This window comes from Aotus nancymaae, unplaced genomic scaffold, assembly GCF_030222135.1.
Source record: "Aotus nancymaae isolate 86718 unplaced genomic scaffold, 86718_ANA_hifiasm-v0.15.2.pri h1tg000064l_0, whole genome shotgun sequence".
Taxonomy (NCBI): Eukaryota; Metazoa; Chordata; class Mammalia; order Primates; family Aotidae; genus Aotus; species Aotus nancymaae.
This window is the reverse complement of record NW_026988478.1, coordinates 10,838,859-10,866,285: the sequence shown is the minus strand read 5'-3', so window position 1 is coordinate 10,866,285 and position 27,427 is coordinate 10,838,859. Positions and strand designations below refer to the sequence as shown.

The 27,427-nt window shown below is 34.8% G+C and overlaps 1 protein-coding gene across 13 annotated transcripts in view; it reads right to left on the bottom strand.

Moving 5' to 3' along the window:
* Window positions 1-346: 346 nt before the first annotated feature.
* Window positions 347-27,427, bottom strand: part of PRR16 (proline rich 16) — a 211,032-nt gene continuing 183,951 nt past the window's right edge. For 11 of the 13 annotated variants that reach the window (XM_012448461.2, XM_064366215.1, XM_064366216.1 and 8 more), the window contains one exon: window positions 347-3,520. In XM_012448461.2, coding sequence (XP_012303884.1) covers window positions 2,765-3,520 — 756 coding nt within the window. In that variant the 3' untranslated portion in view covers window positions 347-2,764. Of the gene's footprint in view, window positions 3,521-4,717; window positions 5,006-5,291; window positions 5,882-27,427 lie in introns of those variants that run through there. The other 2 variants (XM_012448518.3, XM_012448470.2) reach the window with 2 other exon arrangements.

Here is a 27,427-nt window from a genome sequence, read left to right as displayed (position 1 = left end):
CTATCATAAGAGAGTAAGGTCCTTATTAGTAAGGTCAAAACTGTAACACTGGGGCCGGGCGCGGTGGCTCACGCCTGTAATCCCAGCACTTTGGGAGGCCGAGGCGGGTGGATCACGAGATCGAGAGATCGAGACCATCCTGGTCAACATGGTGAAACCCCATCTCTACTAAAAATACAAAAAATTAGCTGGGCATGGTGGCGCATGACTGTAATCCCAGCTACTCAGGAGGCTGAGGCAGGAGAATTGCCTGAACCCAGGAGGCGGAGATTGCGGTGAGCAGAGATCGCGCCATTGCACTCCAGCCTGGGTAACAAGAGCGAAACTCCGTCTCAAAACAAAAACAAAAACAAAAACAAAAACAAAAAAAACTATAACATTTTGGGGATGGTATTCAACTCAGATTTCTAAGCCAGTTAGTTATTTATAGTTAGTTATTTCTGTGAATAAAAACAGGTGTAGTTTTGACATATGTCACCAATCACACAGAAAAATAAGATCTTTCATGGAGAAGCTTTGTCTGTACTTAGAGAAAGAGAAATGGATTTGGAACTCAGAGGTTGTTTCTAGGCTTCTGGCTCAAGTCCTTAATCAACCAGCTTGAATGATTCAATTTATTCATCTTGCTTTATTGCAAGGAAATTATCTGTTCTGTGGGTGGTGTGCGGTTGCTAGAAAGTTCTACTTTGAGATCAGGGTTAGTTCCCAGACATCGAAAAGTGTCACGGTCTTAAACTACAGGGTGATTATTAGGTCACAGTAACTGGCTGAAAAGGCAAGACGGGTTGAAGAAATAAAACTGCATGTCTCTACAACTGTTTATAATATTTAAGGGTCTAGCTCTTGATAGACATGTAAAAGGAAGCAATTATTTAACGATAGAAATATGATAAAACCCTGGTTTTATTTATAAAGACTAAATACATGCATTAAAAAGTTAAGAACACATTATTTTGGTATTTAATAAATCTATTATTTATCTATGCGACTCATATCTATCAAACATACTAATAATACCGTTAAGAAATTTTAGATTGTGGACTTTCTTGATTATGGATCTATGTTTTGTAACTTTCTGATTATTGTAAGTTGGATTAATTTGCTTTCCTTATCTTCATGTCCAACACCTACAAAATATAATACATGCTGACTAAATATTTAACATGACATTCTGATTTTCACTAATTTGATTGTTCCTTCAAAAAATAAGGCCTATTTTCTTTTTGTATTCCATATAAAATATATCATCATTTTAAATAAGAAGCCGTCAAAAACACTATTCCAAATTACCATGATACAGCTTGAAAAAGGCAACAAAGAAATATGATTGAAGGCTACCTCCCTGTGCAAGGATTACAGTTTTGAGATCAAAAGCCAAATGTTCATAAAAGCCACTGGATTCTTTATCAAGTTGTGCAATAAATACATTTCCACCAAAGATGACTCCCTTTACTCTTACCACTAAATGAACCAATTTTGTTTTCAGGAACCTGTCCTCATCATAACTCTTGAGGAGAGAAACTCATTTCTAGCTCCAAGACAAAATATCTCCTCAGTTGAAATTAATGCAATTGGAAGCTAAATTTGGCCCATGGTTGAGGGGTAAAGTTTCTTAAGTTAGTAAATAAGACTGAAGAGAAGGATTTTTATCTGATGTTAGAAGAAAAGATTCCTTCTCTTTCTTTCAGAGGACAGCAACAGCCCATGGTATCTTTCAACTCTGAGGGAGAAAAGAGTACGGCCAATGCTGAACTCATCCTCATACCAGAAGCATTTAGATTTTCCCCTATAATTCTCTTATAAATGTGAGTTCACTTGGGGAGGCAGAGAGCTTGCTAATTCAGGAGGCAAAGCACCTCACAGCCTCAATGTAATAGTTTATGGTACATCCTGGAAGAATGCTGAGTATGAGGAGGGCTTGGCAACATAGGGAAAGTTCAAGAGAAGGTTCTTGAAGTGCCAAATGGAAGTATAACATATGCAGTGTGTAAATTTCTATTTATGATGTGGAATATGATATTTCATTTAGAAAATTCGGATATGCACTCACTGTAACTTCTCCAAACTCCATCAGATTGGCTACCCATTTTGATGAATGTTAAACTGAGATTAAATGAATCACTACTTCATTTTAATTCTGAGGAACATTTAGTTTTTATCATTATTTACTATTGTTTATTGATATAACGATATTTCCACAGACCAAAGTATTTTATTACATATATAGCTGAGCATATAATTTATAATTGTATAATATAGAAAATAAACTTCTTGGTATTGTCCTCAGCATTTAATAATGAAAAACTAGTGACAAACATCTTTAGAAAAAAATAATAAAATAGTCCTTCAGTATTAAAATTTCCTAGAAAAAAGCATTAGATCAAAGTTAAGAATATGACATGTTAATGCATAGATGACTTAGGCATAAATAAAATGAATCAAATCCCAGCTCTTATAGTAAATGAAAATAGGTGAAATCTGCAGGTTCACAGTTTGTCGTAGGTCAATTGCAAAAACAATGCATTCATTTTTTCATCATTTTGAGGTCTTTAATCATACAACATTTAAAATAATGCATACCCAGGATATAAGCAATGTGCTGCATACTTACCAGGTGATTTTTATGCCACTTTGCTGAATGCAGGATTAATATATTTGGGCTTTTTATTGCTTGAGTAGAAGGTGCTCATTACTTATTATTTTATGTTTATAATATAGAAAATTTTTAAAAATCAGAATTTTTTTTGTTTTTTAATGGCATACATCACACGGTTGTAGTAGTTGATTTTCTCAAGATCGTCTTCTGTGGTTTTGGTGCAGTGGGAGGAGGCACAGCTGCAGGTCTGACAGGGGGGAAGCTGTTACTGTGGCTTATTCCCAGTCCCCCATTTTCCAGTGGGAAAGGAGGGAGATGGGGTGGAGGAGGGAGGGGAGGGCCTTGGTGAGGAATCTTTCCTGGTGGGTGGACAGGTTCGCTGTGTAAGTGGACCTCCCTGTTTTTTATGTTATACCGGGTATCACAGTCAGGACAATAGCCATGGTACTGTACTTTTTCATTGAACCGAACTCGTTCTCGAGGCCCTGCCTGGGTAAATCTGTCTTTTTCAGGTCTATGCATCAGAGGCTGCACTGAAGCCTTGTCCAAGTTACTGTTGGGTATGCAGCAGATATCTCCATTTGGAATTTTGTTAGGTCCACCTGGTAAGCCTCCATTTCGTAGAAGGGTGCCATTGGTCTTTAGGGGATTGGCAGTTGGAACCACCCTTTTGGGGTCTTCACACTTCACAGGTGTCAACCGTGGAGGAGGTGGTGGAGGGTTTGGCTTTCTCAGGACCGTGAGGATAGCAGATGGGTGTGCTGGCGGTTTAATAAGTGGTGCATTAGCCTGCACTTTGATCTTCTCTAGGCTGGAAGCTGTTGTGCCACTTGAGCTACTGTTCAGCGTGTCTGTTTTGGAGCTGTCAGTCATCTCATCCTCCAGTTGTAGGTCAGAGGTCAGGGTGTCAATCTGGTCAACCACCTAGTGGAAAGGACAAGGTAATTGTGTTGAAGAATGACCCAAAACAAAGTATCCTAGAAACAATTTCTTTCTGTCTAGGGGAAATCTGCTATGGGAGCTTTAACTGATATTGAACTGTGCATTCCTGCTTGATGTTTTCAGTCAATAAATTTACAGAATAGTGACCATCACACAGAGGGCCAACTGTTTGATAACATAATTTCAGATGCCTAGAACATAACATATGATTTATGTATACATTCTATTCCTGACTCTGCTTTACCCACCCATAAAAGATGAAACCTGATATTGTAATATAACTGATTTTTAAAAATAATCAAAGGGAGTTTTCCTTCTGCTTAACATGTAGAAAGCTGTAGGAGAACACTGCTTCCAATTCTGAAATTAGAAAAAGACAGATAATCTGCCAAATCATAACTTTTCATGAGATCAGCAGAGACCTGCCCTCACAAGGCAACCAAATGAACTGAACAGTCAAGTGTTTCAAGCTCTCTGAAGATATACAGAAGACATCAACTGTCCAACCTCTAGAAGATCACAGGAAAAAAAGGCAGCAGCCATCAGAGTGAGTAAAGAAAACAACTAAAACTTTGATGACTAATTAAAGTTTGAGTATGTGCTATCATGACAATTTAGAATCCTTAGGAATCTCAGATACAGTAGCATCTGCACTCATTCATGGCCTCCTTTTCATGGACCTCTCATGCTGAGGGGAGGAAAGAGACTGAAGAGAGTTCCCTGTTGGGCACACAGGCACAAAATCCCATCCACTTCTCAGACTCTTCTTCCTTGCAAAGCAGAACCTATACTGGTGCAGTAGCAAGAAACCCTTCAACCTCTAAGACACAAAATATCTTTTGCTTCTGGGAGAGGGTAGAAGCAAAAGCTGTCTCACTTTGGAGAAAGTCAAAGAAAATTATTTGAGCCCAGGACCCGAAACTAATAAAAAGCAGATGTTTACTATCACTAGGGGAATGACAGGAAGTCACACCAGTCAAGGGCTACTATAGGCACAAGGCAGTGGAGGCAGGGACTCAGTTAAGGTTGGCAGAGGCATCAGACCATAATGCAGGTCAGAACCCAAGTTAAGGAGAGAGGTTGTGAAGACAGGAACATTGAATGGAAGCATCTTAGACAATGCAGTTCTAAGGAGTGTTTGGCAAGGATGCTGGGGAGACTGACATCTCCCAGGGCTACCTTAGCGTCTCTGCCCTGTTCAGTCATTTGCTGGGAGCAGCAGTGTGGTCACTGCTCAAATGCTGGCTTTCAGAGTACAGCATTAGGGTCCTCAGTCATTTACACTCTCTGCATTCAGAGGTCTCGGAGGCCATTTTCATAGCCACTGTTCATGTACTGTTATACATATATAAAAATAGAAAAGTTACGGGTTATTTTAAAAGGAGTTTATGTAAGAAGACAGTTCCTTCATTTCACACATTTCCATCCCATTTATTCCATATGGAGATTTTTCCTTCCACTCTTTCTTAGGTCTAAGTTTAATCAACTGTGAAGTTGGCTCTTTGTCACACGGTGGCAGGATTGGGCTCAAAATGAAAACACCAAAAGCATCTAGACGTTGGATGGGATATAGACTTTACTTTGTCATGAGGCTCTTAAGTGATTGATTCCACCTGGCAGGTAAATGTCACCAGGGTTGAGTCTTTGGATCTCAAAGGCCTGCAAACTCTATAGTTTCAAAACATTCAACAAATATAATAAATTCAACAAATTTCCTTTTGTGTTTTCTATTTTAGCAAATGACAACACAAACCTCCCATCTGAAAAATCAGAAATCCGGAAACTATATTTGATATCACGCTTTCACTCTTCTTCTGGTCAGGAGAACAAGTCCTTCTATTTTAGCTCCTAAATAATAAATCTTAAATCTATTCACTTTCCTCCATTTTCACTTCTGTAATCCAACTCTGAGCCTGTATGATTTACCATATGGACTTTCCAAAGGCACTTTGCTTCCTTTTCCTTTTCAGTAGTCTTGACTTTTTTTTTTTTGAAAAAGAAATAAGCTTTTGTTTAAATCCTTTTGATGCCTGCTCACTTCTCCTGTGATAAAGATCAATTCTTAAGACAGACGTCAGGATTCTGCATAGTCTCACTCAATGGCATACTGGTAAGTGTTTATCAGCTGGCTCTTGGCAGTGTAAGAATGTCTTCTTTCAAAAGGTTTATCAATTTTCAGGTGTAAAATCCCACTGTGGTTGACTTCAGGTTAGTAATGCGACATTACTGAATCTGAGGTTGGGAAGAAATGTGCAGTAGCACACAATCAAAAAGTGTTTCCACCGCATTGACATACTATACATAAATAAACTCAGGAGCACAAATAATAGTGAACTGCAGTAAAATCATTAAAAATAACAGAGAATAATTAGAAAACCTTTCTTTTTAATGTAATTTCTTTGATTATAATTTTATTCAGTTTCACTTTTAATAATTGTTGTGACTAACAACCAACCAGCTCATACAATTTTTAAAAATATGATTGGCTTTTCAGCTTATATGAGTCAGTTCCAATCACTGTCTCACACTCCTAAATAACTCTCAATCCTCAACTCTCTATTTCTGTTCCCAATATCTCTGGTCTTCTTTAGGCCCTCACAATTGCCAGTCTGATTCCTGCCACAGAATGTTTGCACAAACTAATATTTCTTATTGATATGTTCTTCCTTCTTCTCCTAGTCTAGTTAACTCTTACACATCTTTAAAATCTTGGCTGAAGAGTCACATGTGAAGTAAACCTTCCCTGTCCTAAGGTAATTATAGGTCAAGTTAATGTGTTAAATGTTCACAAGGTATCTTCTTTCATTCAAAGGATTCACATTTTAAATTACATGTTTAGTGATATTGTGAGTATCAGAACCATGTTTCCCAGCTAGACTCTAATCTCAGTGGGAGTAGAGACCTTGTTTGTTTTTCCTATTGTATTCTAAAGGCCTAACACAACAACTGGTACTATTTAGGAGCTCAGCAAATATTTGCTAAGTAAATGCTCCGAGGGTTACTCCTTCAGTTTAAGTGTGAGCAAAAGCATTTCCTTTCCAATTGGATTTTTGGAAGTTGTTGTTACTTCAGAACTTGCTCAGTTATTCTAGAAGAAAATGGGAAAAACAGAATTTATCCATAATGACCACCAAGTTGGTTGCATATTCTCTAGCTCTATGTAGAAATTAAAGTGAAAGGCTATCTAAAGAATGTGAGAGCTAGACAGTCTTGGCTCATGGGTCCGTTTCCTATTTCACCAGGAGGTATCTACCCCGCACATTTTATTGTATTAAATACTGCAGCAAAGGAGAGAAAACGTGTCTACTATGAGGGAAGTGAAGCTGATATTCAGAGATGAATAAATGCCACCTCAGACCCTGCTGGTTTTATGCTTCCTACCTGGTTTAGTCTCTATATTGTTAATTCCCAAGTGACTATAAAATGCCAAGAGAATGAAAAACAAAACACTGCTTTAATGGAGTAGGGAATCCAGTGGAAGGGCCTGACTTTGACTAGATCCTCAAACAAGTAATTTTAAAAGTGCACCTGGCTCAAGTGCTCTGAAGAACGTAAGATGTTACAAGATGGGAGTAAGACCCCATCAGAAAGGTCAGTGAAGCATTCTGTAAGGAAGAGTTGGAGCTTACTGGTAGAAGAGTGGTTCGAGCAGTCTGCTCAGAAAAGAGCCTGATAAAGGTCCTATGACAGACAGAAGAGATCACCTGAGTGTGAGTGATTTAAAGACTGTTTTGGCTCAAGGACACTGTGAGAGATGAAGTCGGAGAGTTAGATAGCAGCTATCCTGTGAGAGCCTTTGAGATGAAGTGATAAAGTATCACAAATTTTTTTTAAAGAGTTGCAGAAGTGAAAGAAGTAGTATTCAAACAGATAATGAATAATTGCTTTTCAGAACTAAATTGTCTTCTAGTTAAAGTACACAGAGTTTCAAACAAGAAAATATAAACAAACCCTCGTACAGACATACCACAGTGAAACTAGAAAACACTGAAAAACAATGATAAAAGTTTACAATAACAAAAAAAGGAACACCAAATATTTATAAAGTAACAAAAATTAGGCTGACAGACTTTCACACAAGTAACCGTGGTCCCAAGATGATTTAGAAATAGATTCATGCTGAAAAATAATTGGGAATGTTAATATAGTTTAACTGATATAGAAGTGAGATAAATAGATATTTTTAGACAACAAAGACTGAGAGATTATTGCTCTTATAGCTCAGTATTGAAAGTACTGATAAATGAAAATTCAGTGAAAGGTAAATAATCAGAAGGAAGAACTGGAATGTAAGAAACATAGGCCAGATACAGTGGCTCATGGTTGTAATCCTAGCACTTTGGGAGGCTGAGGTAGCTGGAACATGAGGTCAGTAGATCAAGGCCATCCTGGCAACACGGTAAACTCTGTCTCTACTAAAAATACAAAAATTAGCCAGGTGAGGTGGTGGGTGCCTGTAATCCCCACTACTCTGGAGGCTGAGGCAGGAGAATTGCTTGAACCTGGGAGACAGAGGCTGCAGTGAGCTGAAATTGTGCCACTGTACTCCAGCCTGGTGACAGAGCAAGACTCCATTTCAAAAAAAATCATCAACAAAAGAGAAGCATAAATGAACAAAGACATTGGTAAACAAGTAAGTCAAATTATGGATTTATTATAAAAAAGAACATATTAATGACTAATTTGGGATAGGGTAAGAAAAATGTGAAGCTAAAATACTAAAAAAAATAACATGTCTGACTGTAGAACCATCAGAATTAAAGCATTTAAGGTCATTGTCTTTGCTGTATGTGAAGAAAATTATTATCTATCTGATACTGATTAAACTTCATTAAGTCAAAATTGCATGTGTAAATTTTAGAGAAACTATTGAAATAATAGATATAAAATTATCACTTCCAAAATAAATAGGAAATAAAAAGTAAACTCAATAAATCTAAAAAGGCAGAAAATAAGAAATCTTTAAAAAAGAACAAAAAGCATCATAAATGAAAGTCACTCTAGCATATAATAGAATAAAATGATTGCAATATATTTGTAATCACAACAATATAAATAGATTAAAATAATATATAAAAGTAGGGATTGCTGCCAAAAAGAGACACAGAAAGACAATATAAAGTTATAGAAATAAGATATATCAGGCAAATATCCAAATGAAACCTGATGCAGCTATATTAATTTCAAGCACAAAACTTAGCCCAAATCTTTCTTTTTTTTTTTTGAGACGGAGTTTCGCTCTTGTTACCAAGGCTGGAGTGCAATGGCGCGATCTCGGCTCACCGCAACCTCCGCCTCCTGGGTTCAGGCAATTCTCCTGTCTCAGCCTCCTGAGTAGCTGGGATTACAGGCACGCGCCACTATGCCCAGCAAATTTTTTGTATTTTTAGTAGAGACAGGGTTTCACCATGTTGACCAGGATGGTCTCGATCTCTTGACCTCGTGATCCACCCGCCTCGGCCTCCCAAAGTGCTGGGATTACAGGCGTGAGCCACCGCGCCCGGCACCCAAATCTTTCTTAAGCAAAGCAACAGTATAGTATTAATACCAACTTAGGTGAATAAATAAAACATAATTGAGAGTTCATGTTCAAGTATATACAAACACACACACACACACACACGTGGTAAAAAGATTATGAAGTAGTAATTCACATAGAGTGAACACAAATTTCTAAACATCAGAAACCACACACTCAGTCTTACTAGTAATTGAGGTAATGCAAATTTGAGAAAACAACATAACATTTCAAATTCAATGATTTGGTAAAAATGAAACCACCTTATAATCCCAATTGTTGATGATGATGTGTATAATTAGAACTTATACACTGTTAGTGCAAATGTAAATTCAGTCAGTTCAGGCAACTTTTAAATAATATCTCATAAATCGAAATAAGGTACACACTTTGTGGCAATTCTACTAGGAACACAGCCTAGACCATGTCAGGGAAAGTCCAATAGATGTTCACAGGGTTGGAAATACAAAAGGATATTCCTTGCATGTTTTTTTTCTTTTTTGTTATAGCACAAAATTAAAAACAACCTAAATATCTATTAAAAAGTGATTGTGTAAGCAAATATAAGGTAGTTTAAACGAATTAATTAGTACTATATGTATCATCAGGGATAAGTCTCAAAAAACCTAATGTTCAATATTTTAAGAAATGATAAAAAGGTATATTCAGTATGTATATTTTGTTTATGCATAGAAGCACAGGTACTTCAGTTAATACAACATTAAAATAAACAATGCACATCAAATTCAGAGAAGGAGGACTAGGAACCAATAAGGAAAGGCATCAGCTACATAGCATCAATATTTTATTTCTTTTAAAATGACATAAAGCCATTCTGAGAAAATGTTAACATTTGGTAAATACATTTTATTGTGAATATTTAAGGTATACATGAGGTTATAAGATACATAACAGTGAAATGGTTTCTACAGTGGAACCAATGAACATATCCATTATCTCACATAGTTATTCATTTCTACCTGCAAGAGCAGCTATAATCTACTCATTTAGCAAAAATTCTAGGTACAATACACTACTATTAACTATAGCCCTCATATTGTACATTAAATCTTTCAACGTGTTCATCCTACATATTTGCTGTTTCATATCCTTTGACCTACATTCCCCCATTCCCTGTCCCCCAACTCAGACCCTGGAAACTGATTTTGTTGTTGTTGTTCTAGATTCTACATATAAGTAAAATCAAACAATATTTTTCTTTCTGCATTTGGCTTATTTCATTTAGCATAATGTCTTCCAAGTCCATCCATATTGCGGCAAAGGGCAGGGACTCTTCCCCTTTCTCTTAAGGTTGAATAGTAAATATTTAACATTAGCTAAATAGATTTAGAAACAAATAAAATAAGTAATTATTACAGATACTATGTGGAAAACATATTGAAGGATGCTGCATTTTATTTACTTGGCCAATTAGATTTTATTACAGCCAAGTGAGAAGAAAATAAATCACCCAGAAAAGAAATCCACTGTATTTTTATAATTGCACATCTCTGTTTTGCTTAAGGTATTTAAAAGTATGAAATTGCATGTAAAGGAATAGTAACTATAGGCATGATAGAAATTAAAGATAAAACAAAATGAAAGAAAGTAGGACTGAATGGATAGATTCTTTGCAGACATTTGGAGGTGAGAAGTTAGCATGGCATCAATCATAAATCTAAGAATATTAACATCTAAACATCAGGCATTCAGAAAAAAAATATGTATCTCAAACTTGAACTTGAGTCATTTGTCCAAATAATTGTGGCTATTCAGGTCTTTGGAGGACTTTGTTAATCACAGTGAAACAAAGAGAGTTTCAAAAGAAGGACGATGGCAGGTGTTGTGTTTGACAATCCCAGGAGGTTATTTTAAGCCACGTATGCAAGGAAGCTATAGTAGACTGTGGAATAATTAAGAATAATGATAAATGCGGGTTAGGAATCACATGAGCTCAATATTTTCACATATGGAAAAATATATCTAATTATTTTCAAAACAGAAAAGCAGATTTAGAAGAAATTAAATAATTATATAATCTAAGTTATCTGTGGGAATCCAAATTCAGTTTATATTACTTCTATACATCTTAAACTACAATGAATAAAGTTAACGGCATCACAGAGGTGTCTTTAGAGTAGAATTCAGTTGTCCTAACTACAACAATTAGATAAGAGAAAGAAATAAAGGTAATCCAAACTGGAAAGTAAGAAGTCAAATTATCTTTCTTTGCAGATGATATGACCTTATATTTAGAAAAGATTAGAGACTCCACCAAAACACTATTAGAATCGGTAAACAAATTCAGCAAAATAGCAAGAGTAAAAAAAAAAAAAAACTATTAGTAGCTTCTTTTCCTTTGCTCCCAATATGCTTTGTACTTTTATTACTACAATTGCCTTAATGTATTGGAACTATTTATGTGTATAAATACGATACAATTACAATACAATGTGTATAAATACAATGCATTACAATACAATACAATGCAATACATTACAGAACATATAAGCATGTCTTTCCATCTTTTATCTTTGGCAGAGAGTGCAATGACTACGCATAGTAAGAATTCACTAAGAATTTGCCTACTGAGAGAATTGAATAAATATAGACACTATGAAAAAAAGTCATTTATTGCCTTTATTTCCATACTTCCCCAGCTTTCCACAGTTGGGTCTGATTTTCAACATCTTTAATTCCTTCAATCCCAGATGGCCCAGAAAGGCACATAAAAATATATCAGAAGAGAAAAATAAAGAATTCGTGAGATTTGGTGAACTATGTTCCTATTTTGCGTTACTTGTCAAACTTGCTCTAAAGCTTGACATAAAAAGGAGTTTAGTCCAATTCCAAAACCACTAAGAGAATTTAAGTATATATTTATTTTAAAATAAATTTCCACATAGCACTAAGTCCATTTAGAATTTCCCTAAATCTTGCTTATCTTGTTTAATCAAAAAATATATAACATATAATTCAATTGCCTTAAGAACAAAACAAAATGAAAACCTCCTTCAGTTTGAGTGAATCTTTAGCTCCTCGTGGTCAACAATTCTCGCCCAAAAGAATTTTTAATAACAAACTTAATGGAGAGAAAAAAAGGAATTTAACCCTGACTGAAACCTTTTCCAGAACATTTATAGATTTCTGTAAGACCTTTAAGACTGACTTATAAAACATTCACATTTTAAATATGGTGTCATTAGCAGCAAAGAACTGAAAAAAGAAATTAATGGGAACTACAGAAATTTCTACCAAGAGAAGGAGACAGGTAAAAACACAATTTCCCATAACTGTTTGACCTTTCTTAGTAGCTGAGTTCAAATGCTGGTGGATAAAAGAACTGTGCCCAACACAGGCATAATATACAGGATAGCAACTGGCATATCCTCCTCTGGAAGAGCCCTAATACAAGCCTAACAGAGCAGAAGCAGGACGTAGTGGAGTCAACAATGAGGATATTCCAGCAAGGACACAGGAGGGCCACTTTGCCCTGAGTTCATATTCACAGCACATAGACTTCATATAAAATGTTAAAAATCTCTACCCACCTATTCTAATGATCTACTGACAGAATGAAAACAAGCAGTTCATTATACAGCCTACAACTTTCTGTTCTGCTGCTAGATCATAGTATTTCTGATAGACTGTATATGAATTAATGTGTGAATAAATCCTGTGATTCTCTTCTGAAAGGTAAAATTATAGTGAATGGTACTTATGTTAGAAACAATGTAATAAATGGAAACATTTAAATTATCTCATAAGTTGGTTAACTTCTCTTTGGTATTTATTTATTTAAAAGAACCGATAAAAACTTTAAAAATTAGGAGTTACTCAGGCCTCTTTTGACTTCTGAAAATGTCCAATGTCCAGTATGAAAAGTTGCTCAAGGGATCTTCACTAAATGCTTGCTTCCAAAGGGAAGACTAGAACTGTATTAGGTTCCTAGATCTGTATTTGGATTTTTAGAGGAAACGTATTTCATTAATGATATTATTGTTTCTTAGAAATGAGGCCAATCGGCTCCTTACATAGCTCCACATTGTTCCTAAGTTCTCCTTATCACCTAAAGCAACTAAGCATGTCTTTCTTTGCAGTGTGAAACATCTCAAACACCATAATTATCTTATTTAACTCTTTCTTCTTTCCCTTGTATGTTTGAGAAAGCATATTACATACATAATAAATGTAATCCAGAGTAAGTTAGACAATCTTGATGTTGTCAGAGACCCAGGGTCTGTCTAACTTTCTGCTCTGCTATACCAAGGGGGTGGCCTCCATTTTCATGTCCAAATCCAGGACTGGGGCCCTGACTTCACATAAGCATTTCAAGAGGTAGAATGAAAAAGGGTGGGGAAGACATAACTACTCTTTTTTAAGGAGATGTTTTAAGAGCAATATATTTTATTTGCTTACATCTCACCAGTCAAGATTAAGTCATTTTGATACATGGACACTGGAGAATGTAGACTTTTATCTGGGATTCAATGTGCCTACTGAAAAGCTATGGTTCTTCTACAAAATAAAGGAGGATATTCCAAAGCAACAAGTTCTCTTAAAGAGATACTAAAACAAACAAACAGTGACAATAAAATACACACACCCACACAAAGGTACACATCTAATCATACAGTCGGTAAGTAAATATGGAGTATATATACTTAAAAAATTTTACTAAATTTTTTTTGCAAGTTTTTTTGGAAACAATAAGGTGCATTTTGGGAGGTGTTGTGTTGTTTCCTTTTGTAACATGCATGTAAGTGGCAACTTAACATCTTGTTCTCCGGAAATAAACCAGATTTTAAAATAAACAACAATCATTATTTATAGTTGAGCCTGATAAATTAAGTATTTAATACCTAATAATATTTTTGGTCAAAAGCAAGTAAAACTATAATAAAATTTACCTTATTTTTCTATGTGTTCAATTGGATTCAATTAATATTTATTGTGCAAGTACTATTCATCTGGTAATGTGTAGGACACTGAATATTAACAGTAAGTTTCTAGTTTAAATGAGACTGACCATATGTACTTCATGTCTTCCTTTACAAATCACATTTAAACGAGAGTAAAGACGTAAGAATAGTAATAAACTCAGAAAACTTTCAAAGAAAAGTGAAATTTAACCAGAGATTTTTATAAATATATAAATGAATTAATAATAAAGGTGGGAAAAGCACTGATGAAGTCCCAGAAGGATTTCAAATTTGAAAGTGGAATACAGAAAAAGTGGAAGTGAAAAGCAATGCAAAAGTTAGAGCGGGGCATTGTTGAATCACTGTATTTCATGAGAACACATTGTGTTGAATGGCCTCATACTCTTTCACATACAACATGACTGGCAACATAGTAACAGCTAATAACCTTAAGTAAACAATTGAAATCCTTGCTATAAAAATATGGAACAATGTCTCTGGATAAGAAGGCTCTGAGTATGGTTTATAGCAGCTTAGAATAAAAATCTCCATTTTTTTCCATTGGGAATCTCATGAAAATGTAGTACAGCAAGCAGTCAGCCATTTGCTCTTGCTCCATATGTGGGAAGATTCTAAAATATCTATATTATGAGAACATATGACTAAGGATCATGAGATTTTTGGGATAAGCAACAACACAAAACAGAAGGACCAAAATGAATGAATTGATCAATGTTGAAGATGAAATTTCCATTACTAGTGAACTAAACAGAACTTTGTAGTAAATCTAATTAATCTATTTAAAGATGCTTGAAAATGTACTGCAGTTATAAAATAATGACATGTATGTAAAAAATAAACAGTCATAAAATTCAAAAAATTGGAATATAAAACATAAATTAAATTTTTAAAAGATTAATAGTCTGAAAGATAAAAAAATCTTAGAAATATTATCAAACATAAAGCAAAAATATATTTTAAAAACACAAGGAAAAAGTTAAAAGACATAGAGCAAAAAAGATTAATATTGGAGCTTCAATAACTGATTGAGGAGTTCCAGAAACAGAAAAAGAGAAAAATGTGAGATGGTAATAATGAGATAAATAATAGAAGAACAAAAATTTCATAGTTGACAACAGAAATGGAGTTTCAGATGTAAAGGGCCAACTGAGTGCTGATGAGAATGAAAAAAAGATAAAGAGTGTCAATTACATGACACTCAGAAAAAGATACAAATCAAATGATCAATACAATTTCTTCAGGAGGAATAGATGGTGAAAGATATTTTAACAGTAACTTCAAAAGTTCCAGGACAAATTATTTCAATCCTAATATTAATATCTGGCTAAATTAACAATCCATTGTAAAAGTAAATTAAAATAGTTTTAGATATTAAGGACAAAGACACTTCCTTCACATCCATTATTTAAAAATTAATTAAGGAGACACTCTGGCATGATAAAAATGGAATCCAAGAAAGAAGAGACACATAGGATCCAAGAAACATTACATTTAACCCAGGCTTTTTTTTTTTTTTTTGGCAGAGGCAACAGTGTATTCAGTGGCATGCAGGTATGAAGTACAATTTTTTCTATATTGGTAAAAAATAAAGTAGGCGGATAGCACATCAATACCACACATGGCCAAAAAAGCAGATAAGAGGTTGCAGGAGGCCCTATAGTGTCAACATATTAAAGAGTTTAGATAGTAGTTGAAATTTGATAGCTCAGTTCCCAAAAAATGTGCATTTACAGCATTGATAAAAGAATGTAGGTAGTATTTGTACATAGACTGTAGATGAATGCATGTGTTTTAGTAGGTTTTTTTGTGTGTGTGTGTGAGGCAGGGTCTCACTCTGTCACCCAGGTTAGAGTGCAGTGGTGCAATTTTGGCTCACCACAGCCTCTGCCTCCCAGGTTCAAGAGATTCTCCTGCCTCAACCTCCTAAGCAGCTGGGATTACAGGCGTGTGCCACCACGCCTGGCTAATTTTTGCAATTTTTTTTTTTTCTTTTTTTTGTGGAGATGGGGTTTTGCCATGTTGTACAGGCTGGTCTTGATCACCTAAGCTCAGGCAATCCACCCACCTCGGCCTCCCAAAGTGCAGGGATTACAGGAGCAAGCCATTGTGCCTGGCTTAGTATGTTCATTTTTTAAGTCTAATTATTTTATAGCCATAGTATAGATAGTATATAGATAGCCCAGATCTAAATATAAAATTCCACTCTAGATAAGATTTGTGTAAAAATGTTAACAGACCCTTGCAGCCTTGAAAACTTACACAAGATCCAGGAGTTTATGTTAATTGAAACGCTAAATATGTAACAATTTTAACTCCACAATTTGTAAAACAAGATGTTTATGTGCTTTTTAAGACCCATAATATAATACCTAACTACCTGGTTTCATTTAATTCATTTTGTCATACAACCATAAGTATTTGTGAGCTACGTTTGAAATAAGTAGAAATGCCCCAAATCATCATGCACTACTTCTTCTAATTGTCTGTCACATGCAGAAATGCTGTGTAGGATAAGGAAACATAAAACAAGTACTAAGGAAGAAGGTAATATTCGAGCATCACATAGTTCTATGTAGTTAAATGTAATACATGTTATAGTCACTACATGTAATTCTCACGTTTACTTGTCCATAAGTCTTAGTAAATGAGGTGTTTATACCTCATTTCTTTCCTTCTCAACAAACATTATGATGGCTGAAATATCATTGCTAACTTCAATTCCTGTTTTCATCGGCTATCTTATTATTTTAACAGACAGCACGCTTCTACTGAGGCTTCCCGTAAAGTGTGGAAAATGCAACATCCTCCATCACAATTGCTTTAGTAACCTAATAGATGTAAAAGATGCATCTACATGCATTTTGTGTGTATACACTTCAAAATGATTCTATTACGTTAATCATGTTCAGAAGGAGGCTGTATCTCAAGATAATGGAACTGTAAACTTTAACATAAGCTTACAGCTTTCAATAGCTATAATCCCTTTTTGCATTTGTGAAGTATAAATTTAAAAAAAACTCAAGTGGTCTATTTTAATTTTCCCTATAGACATTAAACTAGCTCAACAAAAAATATTCTGGAACCATTATAAGTAAGGTAGTAAGAATAGGACTCTGCTGTATCCAATCCACTCTTTCTTCCATTCAATCCATTCTCTGCCTTGCAGTTAGAGAAGACTTTCTTTAAATATGTATCTATTACACACACACACACACACACACACACACACACCTCACCTGCCCTTCAAGAATTAGCCCCTGTATCTCTTCAAGGCACTCTTCCCGATTGACCACAAGTCCCGTTATGCAGCCCTAGAGCTCCTGTGTGTGTCCTTCACATTATGTGCCACATGGTGATATTTAATTGTATAATTAGCACCTTAAGGTTTGTCTCCTTGGCAAGACTGTAACCTCCCAGAGGGCAGGAAATCCTGTGCATTTATGTCTAGAATAAGAATATACATTGAATGAATTAACAATAAACATACATGAATCAAAGGAAAGTTATTACAACAAAGTGTTTTAAATTAGGTTCTTATTGCTTACATTTTTGCTTGATTATAAACTTTTGAAGTAATAAATAAATAAGCTATGTTCATGAGATTTCTAACTTCTCTCTTATTCATATATATACAGACACAAATACATTTAAAATGTATGGCACATTCATAGAGAGAAGATATTCACATGATATATTAAAACAAGTTTGAAATATATATTTCACTTATCAATATTTTAAATACATATTTAAATTTACATTAAAATGACATTTTGACACGTTTTTACTATTTACATCTCTGATATTAAGCAAAATGTTTAGTATGCGATGTAAAGGAAGTCAAATTTTAGTAAATTATATTTTATTTATTTAAATTATCTTATTCTCTATGTATAGTATTAAATTACTTGTGAAAAATATCAGAAAACTCTATCTCTCCTTGATATCTCAAGCATATATTCACACTGTAGAAACAATAGTATTTATCATGAATTCAAAGTAATATTACTAGAAATGTTGATACTGATAACACTACTGCATGTAAAGGTAAGATGGTTAGATGTATTCATAATCTGGACTCTCACCAGTTTGAGATGATAAAACTGGGTCTTTTTTCTAGCATTAGTTCTGTACCATGCAATTTTTTTAAAGAAAGTAAAAAAGAAACTCTGATATCTGATCTTTCAGAGAAGAGGTAGAAAAAAAGTAGAGGAGCACTTTAGGCACAATAAAATGCACAGTAAAAAAAAGATTTGAAAAATAAAATGAGAGTTCTAGAAGTAGAAAGTCATCCAATGTAGTACGCATAAGGGGTACAGTGTGTGTGTATATGTGCACATTTCAGGATTTTAGTGAATAAACGGGAATGTAAGAAAAAGGAGGTAATGTGTAAAGACAGAAAGGGAAAGAGATGCAGGTAAAGAGGTTTGAGAATGCCTAAGGGTCTTCAACACCATGCTAATGAGTGGGGTTTTACCTGAAGGTAATAGGCAGTCAAATGCAGTTGAAACAGAAAAATGCCATAAAGCGAGTCATTAAATAAGGATTATTCTTGTCATAGCAAACCTACGGAAATTAGGGAAAATGATACAAATTGGGAGATTACATTGTATAATTTTTGAGTTAGTGAAAACATTTGAAAATCTATAAAGCCCATCTTTGGAATATCCTTCACAACTTAAAAAAACCAAGTTTAGCTCAACCATGATGATGAGAGTGTGCTTAGCATGAATGCACATGGGGACATTATCCTTGGTTTAATAAGGTATGCAAGCATTATGATACTTTCTGTGCTGGAGTTCTAGCATTCTCCATGGAGTAAGGGGGTTGTATTTTAAAATATAATACCTTCCTGTCTGATTTAATCATCCAGAATATATGACATGAAAGGAAGGGTTTAAAATTTGGAATTATTGTAGAATAGATTTTCTAACCATTTGCTTTCACTGTCATGGGACGCAAGAGATTTTATAAAAATAAATTACATATAATTTGAAAACAATGAAAGTCTACATCACAAATATAACAGTCATTTAAATCTGCCAAGTGATTTTGAAAATTGATATTTTACAGCTCTCATTCTGTTGCCAAATCCCTGAAAGACTTCAACATACACTTTTTTCTTTATGAAAACAGAGAATTTAGTGTATCCATAGCAAAAGCCATTCATGTTGTTTAATTTTAACAAAACTGTATTGGGAGATACTATAAATATACATGTTCTATATGCGGTACTGAGAAAGGCAAAAGATAGAATATTTTTTCTAACTCTTAAAAATGTTAAGGCAAGGAACATATGAAAACTGTAAAACCAATCCCATTTGTGAATCTGCATTATTTATCACTTTTCTCATGTACAAATATGAAACATTGCCTTCATCACCTACAGTACATCAAAGATATTACATATTTTGCTTATGGTCAGAATAAAAGTATTGTTTATTTTATATATTATAACATTTAAGACTCTGTATTTATACCCTAAAACCTTTGCTAGTCATATAAATGCCATTGTTTAACTTCATAAATATACTTTCATTAGTTAAAAAAAATCAAAGCCCTCTAGTGTTCAAAATTGTATATTTCTTTTTTTAATTTTTTTAATCTTTTTTTTTTAATTGTACTTTACATTTCGGGGTACATGTGCAGATCATGCAAGATTGTTGCATAGGTACATTCATGGCAAGGTGGTTTGCTGCCACCATCCCCCCATCACCTATACCCGACATATCTCCCCACGTTATCCCTCCTCTACCCTCCCTCCCCTATCCCTCCTATAGCAACCCCCAATGGACCCCAGTGTGTAGTGCTCCCCTCTTTGTGTCGAAGTGTTCTCATTGTTCACCACCTGCCTATAAGTGAGAACATGTGGTGTTTGATTTTCTGTTCTTGTGTCAGTTTGCTGAGAATGATAGTTTCCAGGTTCATCCATGTCCCTACAAAGGACACAAACTCACTATTTTTTATGGCTGCATAGTATTCCATGGTGTATATGTGCCACATTTTCTTTGTCCAGTCTATCATTCATGGACATTTGGGTTGGTTCCAGGTCTTTGCTATTGTAAACAGTGCCGCAATGAACATACGTGTGCATGTGTCTTTATAATAGAACGATTTATAGTCCTTTGGGTGTATACCCAGTAATGGGATTGCTGGGTCAAATGGAATTTCTATTTCTAGGTCCTTGAGGAATCGCCACACTGTCTTCCACAATGGTTGAACTAATTTACACTCCCTCCAACAGTGTAAAAGCATTCCTATTTCTCCACATCCACTCCAGCATCTGTTGTCTCCAGATTTTTTAATGATTGCCATTCTAACTGGTGTGAGATGGTATCTCAAAGTGGTTTTGATTTGCATTTCTCTAAGGACCAGTGATAATGAGCATTTTTTCATGTTTGTTGGCTTCATATATGTCTTCTTTTGAAAAGTGTCTGTTCATATCCTTCACCCACTTTTGGATGGGTTTGCTTGTTTTTCTTCTTGTAAATCAGTTTTAGCTCTTTGTAGATTCTGGATATTAGCCCTTTGTCAGATGGGTAGATTGCAAAATTTTTTTCCCATTCTGTTGGTTGCCAGTTCACTCTAATGATTGTTTCTTTTGCTGTACAGAAGCTCTGAAGTTTAATTAGATCCCAAATTTCTATTTTGCCTTTTGTTATCATTGCTTTTGGTCGTGAAGTCCTTGCCTATGCCTATATCCTGAATGGTTTTGCCTAGGTTTTCTTCTAGGGTTTTTATGGCGTTAGGTCTTATGTTTAAGTCCTTAATCCATCTGGAGTTAATTTTAGTGTAAGGTGTCAAGAAGGGGTCCAGTTTCTGCTTTCTGCACATTGCTAGCCAATTTTCCCAACACCATTTATTAAACAGGGGATCCTTTCCCCATTGCTTGTTTTTGTCAGGTTTTTCAAAGACCAGATGGCTGTAGATGTGTGGTCTTGCTCCAGAGGCCTCTCTTCTGTTCCATTGGTCTATGTCTCTGTTTTGATACCAGTATCATGCTGTTTTTATAACTGTTGCCTTGTAGTATAGCTTGAAATCTGGCAGTGTGATGCCACCAGCTTTGTTCTTTTTGCTTAGGATTGTCTTGGCTATGCAGGCTCTCTTTTGTTTCCATAAGAAGTTTTAAGTGTTTTTTTCTAGTTCTGTGAAGAAAGATTGTAAATTACTTTGGGCAGTATGGCCATTTTCACAATATTGATTCTTCCTAACCATGAGCATGGAATGTTTTCCCATCTGTTTGTGTCCTCTCTTATTTCCTTGAGCAGTGGTTTGTAGTTCTCCTTGAAGTTGTCCTTTACATCCTTTGTTAGTTGTATTCCTAGGTATTTTATTCTCTTTGTAGCAATTGTGAATGGGAGTTTGCTCTTGATTTGGCTGTTTGTCTGTTATTGGTGTATAGGAATGCTTGTGATTTCTGCAAAAAACTGTGTATTTCTATGTACTTCATTAAATTCTCTATGAATTATTACTTGAAAAACTCAATTAGCATATTATGATATTGCTAACGTAAAACCTAGAAATACTTTTTTTGTTTAAAACAAGAGTTTCTTTTTTGCTGAGTTCCAATTTGAAAGAAAAGGTGAAACAATTGTGGCATTTAAATTAATATCATTATTTTAAAAAACACCTCTTAAGTATGTTTGGTAATATGCAACTATAAGTTTGAACAACATGTTTTGAAATTTCAGTTTTAGTATGTGGAGGATTAGACATACGGGCTCTCGGTCACATGATTTTCATATGTAGAAACCAAAAACTAGAGGATAATCTCTAAACATTCTGAGTAATTTTAATATCTATTCTGATAACACATTTTTCCAGAAGGCTGATGATAATCATTCACATAAGAGCCATATAAGGATTTTTTAAAAAAACAATATGCCATTTTCAAATACGTGACAAAGTAAAGTTGGCAAACTAAAAGAGTGAGGTGTACTAATACACCACTATCAAGCAGGGAACTATATTAAAGAGAGGAGTGGGTGGGGCCTCATCTTGCTCTTTTCAAAAGATTTTCAGAGAAGCTAAAACAATTTTTTTAATTTTAATTTTTATTATTTTTTTATTGTGCTTTAGGTTCTGGGGTATATGTGCAGATAATACAAGACTTTTGCATAGGTACAAAAACAATTTTTATGTGAAATTTACAGATTTTTCAAACACTGGTGTAAATAATAGTAATAATAAAAACTGATTGCACAGACTGTGCAAAATCTGCTTGGAGGAGTTAATCAACTTCCAGATCAGCATTTTGAGACTGTTTGCTTAAAAGACTCAATGTCATTACACGCAGTCACTACAGAGTTATTCTCTTATGGCACATTTGAAAAAACACTTGGATAAATCTTCCTCAAAATTAAAATATCTGCATTAGTCTTTCCTAACAATAAACTATCATAGGGCATGCTCTTTGCAGAGGGTTATTTTGTTGTCTTAAAACATTTTTTTTTCAACCTTTCATTGTCTCATCACATCTAACAAGATCTGCTCATATGGCCATGCTTCCCAGGATTGCAGCACGAGTACCTTATGACAGATAAAGATTTATCCAGTTTTTTTTTTTTTTTTTTTAAGATGGAGTCTCACTCTGTCTCCCAGACTGATCTTGGCTCATAGCACCTCCGCCTCCCTGGTTCAAGGGATTCTCTTGCCTCAGCTTTCCAAATAGCTGGGATTACAGGCATCCGCCACCAAGCCCAGCTAATTTTTGTATTTTTAGTAGAAACGAGGTTTCACCTTGTTGGTCAGGCTGGTCTCTAACTCTTGACCTCAGGTGATCTGCCCGCCTCAGCCTCCCAAAATGCTGAGATTACAGGCATGAGCTGCCGCGCCCAGACTAATTTGTCCAGCTCTGTATGCATTCATTGTTTTAATCAATACACTAATGAATATAGTTAATTTTTAAAGTAAATTAATTCCACAACTTCAGTATTTATTATTAGTAAACAATAATTACCTTTAGTCCACCTCCACCTCAAAATGGGTTGTGACCCACCAGAATGTCACTGCATGTCACTGAGGGACTTTCTATTACAAGTTGTTTTATTGCTTAGCAAAGTGTGCCAAGATGTTCAGAGGTAGCTTAGACTTAACTGTCCAAAGCAAAGTAACAATCTAATTCCCAAAAATATACATATTCTACAATGATATGAATGTGTATATCAGAGCAACAAGAGCTTCTTAGGAGAAAGGTTGCTTCTAAGCTCATTCTCCTTAACTTCAAGTGTTTTAGCATGAGCTAAAGTACAAAATCTACTTAAGATGGCATGATGAATGAAATCTCAGGAAGCAATAACAAAGGAAACGTTTTTGGGTAATAAGAGCAAATATTTACAGTAGATGGAGTGCACTGAAGGAAAGTGGAAATAAAATGACTTCTTTTTTTTTTTTTTTTACTTTTTGTACTCTGTTCAACTTTTTTAACCTTTTCAACAGCAAACATGAATTATTTTTACTTATAAAAAGTAAGGTCATAGTGAAAAGTTTAGAAAGCAGATGATGGAGTAGAGAGTGGGTTTCCCTCCTCAGTAACTAATAAAATCACAAACAGCATAAATATTTACTAGCAGAAACCAAAAAAACTAAGGAGGCATAATTCACTGCATTAAGTTTGAAATACTATCAACTAAGGCGAAAATAGAGGGTTTTATCTTGACTTGGTACAGACCCTAAAACTGGCCTTATGCCTCACACTGGTACCAGTGAAATAACAAAAGCTCTCATATTTTCACAAAGAATACCAAAGATGAAAAAAAAAAAATGTGGACTGTGTATAGGGCAGACTGCAAAAGTGACAATGGTGAAACAAGAAAAGCAAACAGGGACTGAATTATTGAGGCAGAAGTGTGGGGTCACATGGGACAGCAGGAATAATACAACACAGAAAGACATTTCCCACAAGCCTATGATAAACACTGAATGTGGTGGTGGAATGAACTGGGACACATCTACTTATTTTATGATAAGTACAAAGATAGAACAGAAATTCCTCGATTGTCCTCTACCCCATTCCTGCCCCCAAGATCACCAGGCCTTCAAGCTATAGGACTGTGTCTGGAATGAAATAAGCTCACCTTCATGTTGGGCTTTGCCTAGGAGGATCATCAGTCTTAGACATGACAGAAACATGTTAACGAAAAGTTACCCAGACTTTTCAGGTCCACTGGAAGTTCTTAAGCAGAGCTGTTTAAGTTAAAAATAGCAAAATGAAAAGAATTGGCAAGGTGACTCTATAAACACTATTGTGACAAGGTATGGGGAAGGGGAGAAAAGAAAGAAAGAAAGGAATACATAGTGCAAAAGGCAGATGATGAGCTGTCTGGAAGAAAGAAAAATTTCCCTGAGTGTTTTGTGCTACAAAAATACATAAGATATATATTTAATAAAAGGGAATAAAATAGAAGAAAAATTGAAGGGACAAAGAAAAGAAAACCTGAGTTCCAGAATAGCACTATTGCCAAACTAATAAATAAAATGCATGAAGTGAGATGGAGAATAGACATGATTGCAACTGGGTTAATGACATAATCGCTGTGACCACAGAAGGGAAAAAAATCAGAGATTTCTCGCACAGGCCTTCTCCTAACATTTCCAAAGCCTATGGTAAGAGTAAAATACAATATATCTGAATATTAAACAAAGGTCATTTCAAGGTAATAAACTATTTAAAAATGTTTACATATTCTATCCTGCTACTTTGAAAAATACACCTTAATAAAAGATCCTAAAGGCCAATTTTTAAGACAGAATTTATGGATAACTCAGCATTCCATGTCAGAATGTAGCAATGAAGAACCAACCCTAGCTGCCAAGGCCTGACCATGGCCCATCATATTCCATTTCCCACCCTAGCTGTGCCTATAGCATGAGGAGCATCATACATACATGGATACTCCAGCCCACATTTCCAAGCTTTTTCCACAGTCCCTGCAGATAGTCAAATTTTTCACCATTTCTTGGGTTTAAAGATAAACATACTGGTGGTTTGGTCTGCCCTTAGACAGAAAATTCATGACAAGAAGCTACACATTTATTGAAATGTGTTTTAAAACAATGGTTGGGAACTTCCAGGGTCTTGGGTACAATAGTGTGATCTAGAGGGGAAATACAGACTTTGGTGGATAGAAGTGCTTGGCTCCATGTAGCAGCTGGAGGAGGACAGAGTAGAGTGTTCTGAAGGACAGTACCCAAGGCAAATGTATCTCTGTGTTAAGTTTAAATAAATTAGAAAGAAAATAAAAAGGAAAGAAAAGGTATGGAGGAAATACAAAGGTGACATACATCATAAGGAATGCTACTTTTAGGATTAGTTCCATATAAACTCCATTAATTATGGAACAGAAAAAAGAGAGTATTCAAGAGGCCAATTTCTCTGAAAGGAATAAACTACTGAATTTGGCTGTTTACATTGCACAACATGTTCCAATAAAATCTGTTGACAAACAACTGCCATTAAGAAATTATCCAGCACTTCAATGAAACCCAGCAAAAGGAGCAATTCAAGTACAAGAGAGAAAAGCCATGATGGTCTCAGACTTTCCTGGAGCAACATCAAATGACAGGAGATGGAATACCAATGGGTACAAAGTTCCGAGGAAAGAAAGTGTGACTCAAGAATGTCATATCTGGTTCCTGTGAAGTATAAAGACAATAGACATAACGGTTTCAAACCTCAAGTACCCAAGAAAGATATGAAGCTCAAAATGTACCTAACCAAAAGATGAAAGGACAAGCTATGATACAGGGACTATATCAACATTCAATGTCTTGGTGTTTATACATTCTGAAGAAAATATGCTATCTTGGACTACTTTAAAATTGCCAAGTTATCCTTCAAGTATAGAGACAACTGACAGAAACTCTCAAAGATCTAAGAAAACATAGACTACAAGATCTCAAACAGTTCTTTAAAAACAAACACACAAATAAAAAAGCAAAATTATTTCACAATATACTTGACATCATAGGATCATATCAAACATAGAAAAGAATTTTAAATCCTTTTTTTGCTTTTTATATTCTATAATCACTAAATACTGTCATAATTTAAAATAAATTCTGAAATTATACCATTTATGCAAATTCTAAAACCACACATAAGACTACACAATGTCATGAGTGTCTGTGTAGTAAAAGTTTAAAAGCAACAGAAAAGATAAGCTACAATTTCAAGGAGATAGAGGAGATTGCATTGACAGCAAGGGAATCAGGGGCTGTGCTGTATCTGTGTCATTTAAATAAATATTTAAAACTTTCCATGGTAAAGCAAGCTAATACTTTTAGACTTTTTAACATTTTAAATATGAACACTTTTAAGCATATGTTCAAACAGAAAATAATATAATAGGTACAAGGTACTAATGATCCAGATTGAAGATATGCTCTTGTTTGACATATTTACCTAAGGCCTGTTTATATTTATTTATTTACCAATTTTCACAGTAGAAATACTCCCACTCAATCTGATTTCATGGTACCAGCATGAGGTTGTTGAACATGGAACTAGGGGAATGTTTGAACAATTAGCTTTCATAAGCCTCCTATAAGCTGGCTCAAGCACACCACTGCACATGAGTCATTCTTCAGGCTGCCATTTATCAGAAACTTAGGTGTTATCTCAGCTTCAATCTGCTTACTCTGAAGCAGATTGAATTGTTTTAAATTCTCAATTGGTTTAAAACCTGGGCTGGCAAGAGGCTGCTAATAATTTGTCTCCCTTAAACATCAAAACATATGTGGATCATTTCTAATTTACCTTTAGAGCTCTATGAACAAAACAGTAGCTGAACTATCCTAAGAACTCAGCAAATTAAAATAAATAAATGAGATTGATTTTGTGATGGTTTTTCCATATATAAAAATAGCATGAGGTTCAATCTTTTTTCAAACAATCTAAGCTCTTTAATTTAAAAATTCACTTGGCTCCTATAAAGGTAAATGCAGACATTTCTCATTCCAAAGCCCCCCAAAATAAAAATTTTAAGTTATTTTATTTTAACCTCAAATATTCCTACAAAAAGCATTTGGATATGTTTTCTTCTTGAAGAAGACTTTGGTAAAAGGAACCTTATTTTGTGCACAGACAGATGGTAATCTCATAATAAACGTAGGTTGAATGAAACAAATTCCCAGATTACTACAGAAACATTAAGCACAAATATATCACTTATGTATGATACTAAGTCAATAACTGGCTGCCTACTTAATTGCTTATATTTGTTTGTAATAGACTTGAAAATTATAGAAGTGGCTATTTTTAAAACTGGTAAAAAGCTACTTTGGCAAGGTGTATACAAATATTTTAACTGAAATATGTGCTTTTCATAGCTTATTTGTTGTCACAACTAATTACACTGGATTTTAGATGTTGGCATTATACATATGATTTTTCCTCTATTCTGATGTGGCTGGTATGTGCTTTAGTCAATT